This window comes from Cyprinodon tularosa, unplaced genomic scaffold (assembly GCF_016077235.1).
Source record: "Cyprinodon tularosa strain WSP-4 unplaced genomic scaffold, ASM1607723v1 ctg30, whole genome shotgun sequence".
Classification (NCBI taxonomy): Eukaryota; Metazoa; Chordata; class Actinopteri; order Cyprinodontiformes; family Cyprinodontidae; genus Cyprinodon; species Cyprinodon tularosa.
This window is the reverse complement of record NW_024039008.1, coordinates 7,794,231-7,804,370: the sequence shown is the minus strand read 5'-3', so window position 1 is coordinate 7,804,370 and position 10,140 is coordinate 7,794,231. Positions and strand designations below refer to the sequence as shown.

At 38.0% G+C, this 10,140-nt stretch overlaps 1 protein-coding gene across 1 annotated transcript; it reads left to right on the top strand.

Moving 5' to 3' along the window:
• Window positions 1–557: 557 nt before the first annotated feature.
• On the top strand, window positions 558–9,452 carry scp2b (sterol carrier protein 2b). Its single transcript, XM_038291556.1, has 5 exons — window positions 558–715; window positions 2,581–2,671; window positions 5,078–5,207; window positions 5,344–5,423; window positions 8,825–9,452. The coding sequence occupies exons 1-5, from the start codon at window positions 693–695 to the stop codon at window positions 8,918–8,920; spliced, it is 420 nt and encodes a 139-aa protein (XP_038147484.1). The 5' UTR covers window positions 558–692; the 3' UTR covers window positions 8,921–9,452.
• Window positions 9,453–10,140: the final 688 nt, after the last annotated feature.

Here is a 10,140-nt window from a genome sequence, read left to right as displayed (position 1 = left end):
AGATCAAAGTCAGAATAGTTAGAAAAAAGTCAGAATTCTGAGATTAAAGACCAAATTTTGAGAAAAAAGTCAGAATAGTTAGAAAAAAGTCAGAATTCTGAGATTAAAGACCAAATTTTGAGAAAAAAGTCAGAATTGTTTGAAAAAAGTCAGAATTCTGAGATTAAAGTGAGAATTCTGAGATCAAAGTCAGAATAGTTAGAAAAAAGTCAGAATTCTGAGATTAAAGACCAAATTTTGAGAAAAAAGTCAGAATTGTTAGAAAAAAGTCAGAATTCTGAGATTAAAGACCAAATTGTGAGAAAAAAAGTCAGAATTCTGAGATTAAAATCAGAATTGTTAGAAAAAAGTCAGAATTCTGAGATTAAAGTCAAAGTTCTGACTTTTTACCCCATTTAAACTGAAATAAAATAAAAAAATCAGTCAACTTTTTTTGCTTTTTCAGTGTCCCTAATCCTCTTTCGTAGGTAATTGAGCAAATTAGCATTTTTTAAACAAAATTTAAGCAACTCTCCGTTTTTTCAATCCAATGTAATATCTGGCATCGATACATCGAGTCTGGTCATCCTGAAGGAATCCCGGAAGTGCTGTCGTTAGCTAACATCGGCAGGTGAAAGGAGAAAGTACAGCTCCATATCTGCCTGTTTGCTTCAGCAGACGTGCTCCATTTGTTCTGTACTCCTCACAGCAGGATGCCTGAAGTTCACACGCCAAGGTAAGGCTGCTTAAACTCTGACCGTGTCTCTGTAGCAGAGCTACGGCTCTGCTTCACCATCATCGCCCCATTTACCGGGTTAGCTTAGAACTGGGATGAATGTCACAGAAGCAGACAGTTCGGTTTATTCTGCCAAATAACACCGCGAAGACCAGAAAGAGTCCAAAAAATATACTGATGAAAATATACTGCTTAAGTTCAACACTTAATATCAGCATTAATGATACATTTTCATTAAAAATAATTGCTTAATTAATTAGTTATTTGATCAGGGTCATTTCCCCCTAACCTTTATAAAACAGACCCTTATATCTGGAGGGGGGACAGGTGTGTCTGTCCTCCAGGCCAGGGTTTGAGGACAGGTGTGTCTCTACCTCAGGTGTCTCCAAAGTCAGTCCTTCAAGGTGGGATGTTAGAAAGATCTCCCTGCTGCAGCAAACCTGATTCTGATGATGATTGTTCAGCAAACTCCAGTCAGATTTGCATGAAATTGACAGTTGTTACATAAGAATTACTGCATCGCCCAACCAATTGCATGAGTAAATTTGTATAAATACCTATCATCTTAAACCACATGAAATAACCATGGAAACTGTACCCTCAGGCTGTTACAAAGAGGCTTTATGTGCAACGTGGACCATGGCAGGAGTGTCTGGTGAAGCATCGCGGTGTAACTTTCAGCCACTAGACCTGTAACTTCTAAGTTCAGCTCTCCTAAGAGTATGGAGTGAAATTTGTTCCCTTAAAGTTGCAAAGAACACGTTTTGTAAAGGAAAATCTGAGTAAAATGCAATCAACAAATGAATATTTGAAAAAAAACTTAGTAACTTTCCTTTTTTCTCAGTTATTTTCTTTTTTTCAAATAATTTTTTTTTCCCAGATTTTATATCTTTAATTTTTGCTTTTTCAAATTTCCCGTTTTCAGAATGAGTTTTACAAATTGTATTCTTTTCAAATTGGGTTTCACAGATCAGTCATCTTCACTTCAAGGCCTATCCAAGCACTCGCTTGTTTTGCAATGATGCTAAATTAATGAGCTTCTCACTGTGCAGCAAATATGCAAAATAAAACGGACACGATTATAATTAGTCAGAAAACTACATTATCTTTTACTCTAATGTTGTTTGCCTTTAACATAATGCCTTGGTGAAATTATATGTTCCTTTAAAATATATAAGAGCAAGTTATTACGATTATTTTCTGGGTAAAAACATGCTTGGCTGGTTAATAAGTTTATATTCAGGTCTACTTGGCCTGTGAATCTAACAGTTAATTCCAGATCCTGGATTTTAGGCTCTGATGCACATTTACAGACTTTAACAGAGCAATATTAACAGTTCACATTTAGCTTTTCCTGCAGTTGTTGAGGAGGATTACGTTGTTTTTCAGGCTAAATTGAAAAAAGTAACGCTGAAATTATTAGTTGGATTAATTGTGATAGACTATTGAAATAATTGTCAATTAATTTAGTAATCGATTAATCGTTAACTGGAGTTTAGAGACTGTGAGACATGCATTTAGCTGTCCCAAATAGAGCAATAATAATACCCAAATTGTAAAATAAAATAAAAAATATTTGTATTTCATATTTAAATTGAAAAAATGTTTTCGTCTGCCAATATGCTCTATCCAGAACTCCTCAAGTGAAAAAGTTTTATTTTCACCTGGTTTCATTTCGTACAAAAATCCTTTTTCTATCCAATTATTAATCGAAAAAAGAATCAACAGATGAATCAATTTGCAAATTATTTGCTAGTTGTAGCCCTACCAAAGACCTCTGCTGCCTGCAAAGATCGCAGGATTGTTTCTGACTTTTGATCGTCTCCTCTGTGTTTCCCTCCTTCACGTCTCGTCTTCCTGTTAAGGATCCAAGCCGTTCAAACCAGCGCTTGCGCTGGACTGGATGGCTTCAAGGCTCACGCTGTGTTCCAGGAGATCAACAAGAAGCTTCAGGAGGTGATTGATTTACAACAAAGACCAATGAAACTATCTGACTTTTCTTTCTTTAGACGAAATGACAAATAAATGTCCATGGATACATGTCAGCTGCAAATATTGACCAATACAGGTGCTGGTCATAAAATTAGAATATCATGAAAAAGTAGATTGATTTCAGTAATTCCATTTAAAAAGTGAAACTTGTATATTATATTCATACATTACATACAAACTCATATATTTCAGATGTTTATTTTGTTTAATTTTGATGATTACAAATGACAACAAATGCAAATCTCAAATTCATCATATCAGAAAATTAGAATATTACTGAAGACCAATAAAAACAAAGGATTTATAGAAATGTTGGCCAACTGAAAAGTATGAACATGAAAAGTATGAGCATGTACAGCACTCAGTATTTAGTTGGGCCTCCTTTGGCCTGTATTACTGCAGCAATGCGGCGTGGCATGGAGTCGATCAGTCTGTGGCACTGCTCAGGTGTTATGATAGCCCAGGTTGCTCTAATAGTGGCTTTTAGCTCTTCTGAATTGTTGGGTCTGGTGTATTGCATCTTCTTCTTCACAATACCCCATAGATTTTCTATGGGGTTAAGGTCAGGAGAGTTTGCTGGCCAATTAAGAACAGGGATACCATGGTCCTTCAACCAGGTACTGGTAGCTTTGGCACTGTGTGCAGGTGCCAAGTCCTGTTGGAAAATGAAATCTGCATCTCCAAAAAGTTGGTCAGCTGCAGGAAGCATGAAGTGCTCTAAAACTTCCTGGTATGTGGCTGCGTTGACCCTGGACCTCAGAAAACACAATGGACCAACACCAGCAGATGACATGGCACCCCAAACCATCACTGACTGTGGAAACTTTACACTGGACTTCAAGCAACATGGATGAAGTGCCTCTCTTCTTTTCCTCCAGACTCTGGGACCTTGATTTCCAAAGGAAATGCAAAATTTACTTTCATCAGAGAACATGACTTTGGACCACTCACCAGCAGTCCAGTCCTGTTTCTCTTTAGCCCAGGCAAGACGCTTCTGACGCTGTCTGAAAGACCATTTAAAGGCTTTTGCAGGTGGTTTGAGTTAATTAGCTGATTAGAGTGTGGCACCAGGGGCCATCAATTTTGAACCTTTTCACAATATTCTAATTTTCTGATATGATGAATTTGAGATTTTCATTTGTTGTCATTTGTAATCATCAAAATTAAACAAAATAAACATCTGAAATATATGAGTTTGTATGTAATGTATGAATATAATATACAAGTTTCACTTTTTAAATGGAATTACTGAAATCAATCTACTTTTTCATGATATTCTAATTTTATGACCAGCACCTGTAGAATAAACATTTACTTCATAATTGCAAACTCTTATTCCTTATTTTAAAACTGAAGCTCACAGATAGATCCCCGCTGATTAAAGCGCATTATCATGGGTCACAGAAGTATCCTCGCTTCTTGATTCGCTTTAAAAAACAAAAGATATGCATTTTACTTTTTCGTCTGTTCCAATTTGCAATTTTTTTTTTATTTAAACTTTGTTGGGCTATAGTATTAAACTTTAATGCTATTCCTGACATTTTGAATTGAAAAAGCTTCCTGGATGGGAAGCGAAACGTCTTCAAACTTGGAAACAAAGTCCAGCGAATTGTTTTTAATTTTCTGTTTTTGGAGTGACTTTTTTCTATAAATTTCTAAAGAACACATTTGAAAATTAGCATTCGTGTGCAAAAATTGCTACATAAGAATCTTGCATTTTGAAAAAAAAATCAGGAATTCTGAATATATGTTTATTTCTGCATCAATAAATCTCAATGAAATGATAAAAAAAATCAGAAATTGTTAAAAGGTAAAGTATTTTGAAAGATTTTTTTTTTTTTATCAATAAGTCTGACTGAAATTCAGATGCTTTGAAAAGGTAAAATTTTTTGAATAAATCTTTATTTCTACAATATTAAATCCTATTTGATTCTAATTTCACTGCATACTTTGTTACATTTAATGTTGAATATTTGGGTTTGGGTCTGTCTGACTTTCTTAAATTAAAGGAAACATTGCTTAGAGAAATTAAAAACTACCTGGGAAACACTCATGACTTCTCAAATAATATTTCTAAAAAATAAATGCAAAGTTTAGAGCATTAAAACTTGTTGGTTTTCAAACTTTACAATGATTGGTAGATAAGATCAGCCGGCCGACCAATTGTTGCATCTCTACTGGTAATTAAATAAAACCCTTTTTGCAGATATAACATGAAGTTACTGAATCTCCAACCTTTCAGCTGTTTATATAAACCAACCAGCCTCTTATTTTATCTGCTGTGGTATTTAAACCTCGTCCATCTGGGTTAGTAGGTGTGGATTTATGGGTGAGCTCCACCACATACTACCCACTTCTCTCCTTTTGTAGGAAGGGGAGCAGTTTGTGAGGAAAATCGGGGGAATTTTTGCCTTTAAAGTGAAGGACGGCCCAAACGGACAGGAGGCCACGTGGATCGTGGACGTGAAGAACGGTAAAGGCTGCGTTCACAACGACACAGGTGAGGAGGAAAAACCAGCTGCAGGTTCAGCTTAAAGTTGAAGGTCTGCATAGACTCTCTTATCTGCTTTGTCCCTGTTTTCCCTTTAGCTCAGCAAAGATTTCTGCTCTTTAACTTCTTTATCTCCACCCTGCAGACAAGAAAGCCGATTGCACCATCTCCATGTCGGATACAGACCTGCTGGCTTTGATGACCGGGAAGATGAACCCGCAGACGGTGAGAATCTGAGTGAACTTGAACACTTTAAAGCTTCTCTGAGCAGGAAAAAAAAAAAAAAAAAGAACCCAGCAGCCTTCCCGAGCTCCCAATCATTACCTTCGTCCTGCAGCGCGACGATGCCTTCAAGGACACGGTCTTATCAGTGTCAAACAGTGAGAGCTGCTCACTGAAGCGGAAAGGGAATCATCAACCGCGGATATGTTTGGAAAAACCTTGTCTTTAGAATGAAGCAGTCCGATCCTGGTGGCGCTGACATTCCCAGACTGAAGAAGTGAGAGGCTCAGACTTAAAAGGGCAAATAAACATTTTAAGATTTATAACTATCTTCCATAACCTCTCAAATTATAACTGCATCTCGTTCACTGACTCCACATTGTAGGCAAGACTCAAAGCAGCTTAATACTGAATAAAAAGGGGAGTGGTGGCCTAATAGTTGGGGCATAGATCTTGGAATCCTTCGGGTTGTGAGTTTGAAACCTACTCCAGAGGTTGACGTTAAGGATTTTTACCACTTGCCCTTCGGGCCAGTGACTTTCACATTTCATTTGCCCAGAAACAATTTTTACTTTCCCAGTATAATGTTTGATAAATATAGTTCCTAATATTCATTTTTGTATATATATCAATGAAACATGTTTGTTTTTTAAATGTTTTTTGTAATTCAGTATTTTTTAAGTTTCCAGGTTCCTGGTGTGTATCTGCATGCGTCAGATAATGAACTCAAGCCTACATTACCGCGTTAACATGCTTTTCAATCCTTCCTGCACATTATTTTCAAACTAAACTTTGCTTTAAACTGTTGTGTGCTTGGAAAAATATAAATTGTAATGTTAAAAATCTAAAAAAAAAAAACTCGACAGGTTAAAAACTTAAGATAAATCACAAGACAGAAGTCAATGTCACAAATAAATAACTTTTATTTTAGAGTCACGGTATGTTTATAGAAGATAATACTATTAATATAATGTGACTTTTCTAGAGAATCATTATACATAGTTATTTTATTCAGGGTTTCCACAGTCTTACATAATTTCAAAATTCCCTGACTTTTAACTGACTCAGGATTAGTTTTCCCTGACAAAATAAATGCAGCAACAAGACAATAATAATAACATAACAGGTCACCAATCTAACATGTTTAGCTCTATAACATTTAAATGCACCTCTCCAATGTCTAAGAGAAAAAAATTAATGAACATTTTTAATGCATGACCTGCATCACTGTACAGAAGACTGCCATATGTTAGCGCTTTCTAGCTTGTTTGTTGTTTTGGTAACTACATCAAAATTACCGCTAGGTGGACAAAAATCACTAGCCTGACGTAGTCCTACTCAATTCTAGTCAGAATGAGTCTGATGCTGCTCCATAGAGCTGTGATTATGGGGCGTGTTTCGAACGGACCAGGAAAAAAAATGCCTCTGCACTCAATTGGATAGACCTACAACCAATAAGAGCAATGGAGTGCGTGACGTATGTTAAGCGAGGCATAGTTGTTGTCCACAAAAATCAAAGCGTGCAGTTGCACGCCTAGAATAAGAAGATGAGCCTTGATCGCGTTTCTCTGTTCCTCTTTTAAAATTATTTTGCTGTCGATATCTTCTAGAACAGACCTAATAGCAGAATCTACTCACCTCAACTCTCCAGCGGCAGCCATTGTTGTTGTCACCGTAGCACGCTTTGGTCACGTGGTTGATTACGTTACTGTTAGTCATCTGTCCATCATCGTATAAAGCCCGCCCTGACAATTTGATTGGATCGCCTGACAGTGGCCGATAATACTCGCGCTACTATGGAGCAATGCCAGACCGAACTTCCCGACCTCAAACTTTGTGGGCGGGACTAAGTTCGGAATGGCACCCAGGCTAAAAAATCACGCCATCTGGCGGAAAATCTTGCGGCTTTTTCAAATCACGCAAGAATGTGTACAAAACAATAAAAACGGCGCCGGCTGGGTCGTTTTCATCGAATGTCGGTGATTTTAAAGTCATTTTGAGTGATAAATAATTTTTTTTGCGATCATTGCACTTGCCTGGCGGGCAAATGCAATGAAATTTGTACTCTCCCAACAATGAAAACTACTTGCTCCGGGAGATCGGGCGATGGTTAACATCAAGCCCTGCACTCCCACATCCTGCCACTCTGGGTCTCTGAGTAAGACCTTTAACCCCACACTGCTCCCCGGGCGCCGCACGATGGCAGCCCACAGCTCCCCAAGGGGATGGGTTCAATGCAGAGAGTTCATTTCTCTGATGCGAGATCAATAAAGTTAAATTATTATTATTATATTACTATAACTACATAGGTGAAAGATTTAAAAATTAAAAAAATTCAAAGTTTGGTCAGCTTTATTGGGAGAATTCATCAGAACGAGCACACAACAGGAACATGTGAGGAATCAGCAGGAGCTTTCCATGGTACTAGCATTTCAACGCTCATACAAGCTTATTTTTCAAAAGATTTGCAATTTTTCCACTAGAGGTGAGTATTGGCACGAGTGTTGCGATTCGAGACATGTCGCGATATTTGGGTCACGATACGATATTATCACGATATTGCAGTATCACTATATATTGCCATATTTTCTCCAGCTATTAATATCAAATGATGAGATAAAACAGCAAGTGATTTCATCAGAAAATATTGATTAGGTATTATTATCCATGTTGTTTGGGGTTTTTCTTCCACTGTAACTGCCTCAAATACAGATTTGGTGCTGCACGCACAGTTAAAGGGTTCCACAGCGCTTTCTGCCAGAGTGGTGGTGGAGAGGTCATTTTCCCATCAATGTTTTATGTAACCATTTAAAAAAAAAATCGATACTAAGAAGTGAAAGATCGATATTATATTGGGCAGCCGAATATCACGATATATCGCCCAAACGATTATTTCCCACACCCCTATTTTCCACTATGTCGGACTCACCATCGGTAGGTGAAAATGGGGATGAGCACGTAGGACGGCCCTACGTGAGCATATCAAAAGAATGATTGACAGTTAGGAGGAACGCTTATTTAGATGATCCACCCGGGAAAAGAACATCCTCAACTATACCTTTAATTTCTGTTTAAAAATCTCTCATCAAGCATTTTTAGCCATTTGAATATCAACCGATAAAACGAAAATATAGTCAACATATCGATCAATACCTAAAAAGTGGTTAGCTGAAGCCTAACTTCCCACTGCTCATTAGTTTTCCCATCATTTCTTTCACTGTTTTGAGTCAGTCTGCTGTATAGTTTCCGGTGGTGTCATAAGCCTTTGTTTTGTCGTTGCCCCACTTTCTCCCAGGCTGAGTTAATCTCTCACGGTAACCCGTAGTTCACTCTAACACACATTTCAAGCTGTTCTGATACTCATTTTTCTACCTCCTCTTCCCTCCATCCCCTGTGACTCTCAGGCGTTTTTCCAGGGCAAACTGAAGATCACAGGAAACATGGGCCTGGCCATGAAGCTCCAAAACCTCCAGCTGCAGCCGGGCAAAGCCAAGCTGTAGAGCAGATGCTTGGTCCAGTCCTCACCAACATGGAGAGGTTGCTTCCACAGAAACATTGGAGGCTGTAAGGAATCAATGCGGACGGACCGATCCAGTTTTTCTCTTGGGTGATCTCACTGACCAAGCAGGGGATTAGTCAGAGCCCCGCCTGTCTAACTGGGGAATAGATAGATGGACAGATCATTAATTTCCTAATTGAGTTCCTGTCTGCGGGTTTTTTTAGTGTCAGTCTGCCAGATCTCAGACGGCTGCTCCCTACTTTGCTACTAATTGCATTTCTGTCCAGATTTTCTAACCCTCACCAATGATGAATTGTAACTTTGCGTGCTCTAAAACTGGAGCTGATGGACAATAAGTTGCACAACCATGACTGCAGCTGTGTAAGTGCCTCCCTCAGTGTCTCTAATCAATGTTTGTAGTTAACCCCCCTAAACAGAGCAGTTTCTGACCAACACTTTATCTCTCTGGGCTGTAATTTCCTGCATTGTATAAATTTGTCAGATTTCTTTGAAATAAAGTTGTCTTTACTGAACAGTTTGGTCTGTTTTTGGTTTTATTTGCTGCTCTGATTTTGACCTCATGTTCCTCAAACACATGGCAGATCCCAGGAGACGGTAGAAAGAACGAGGCTTTATTTTTCCAACACTACGGCGACCTGATTCTGCACACTGACACGCTGCACGTGGAGGAGCATGGCTCACACACAAATCTTTTAACTAGCTCTGACCCAGATTCCTCTGCAGCTTTGGCTCACTCTGATGTCACACTGGGGTTATTTTACTCGTCAGGAAAGACTGAAGTAATTGAATCAATGCCAATTCCCTTTCTGATTCGTTAGCCGAACTGAACTGTATGTTGTTCTGCTAATGGCTTCACTCCTGAAACAGGTTTCCCTGGAGTGAGAAGTGGTTGATCAGCCGGCATCTTCTTTAGTGGAGTTGGTGTTTGCAGTTTGTGAAGCAAAATGTCAAAAAAAAGTTTGAAAAGATCTGTAAAAACAGATTATTTTAATATTACTCAAAGTTTTATTTCTTGCATTCCTTTTTAGTGTGTTTGTCATTTCCATTTATAAATTCCTTTGCTTGTAACAATAATGGGATAAAATTCACTCCATAGATTTAAAAGGGTTAAAAAAGCAGGATATAGGAGCTTTAGGTGGAGACAAATTTAATGCTTCACTGTGTAACTATATAAAACAATAAGCGAAAGTATAAGTTGGT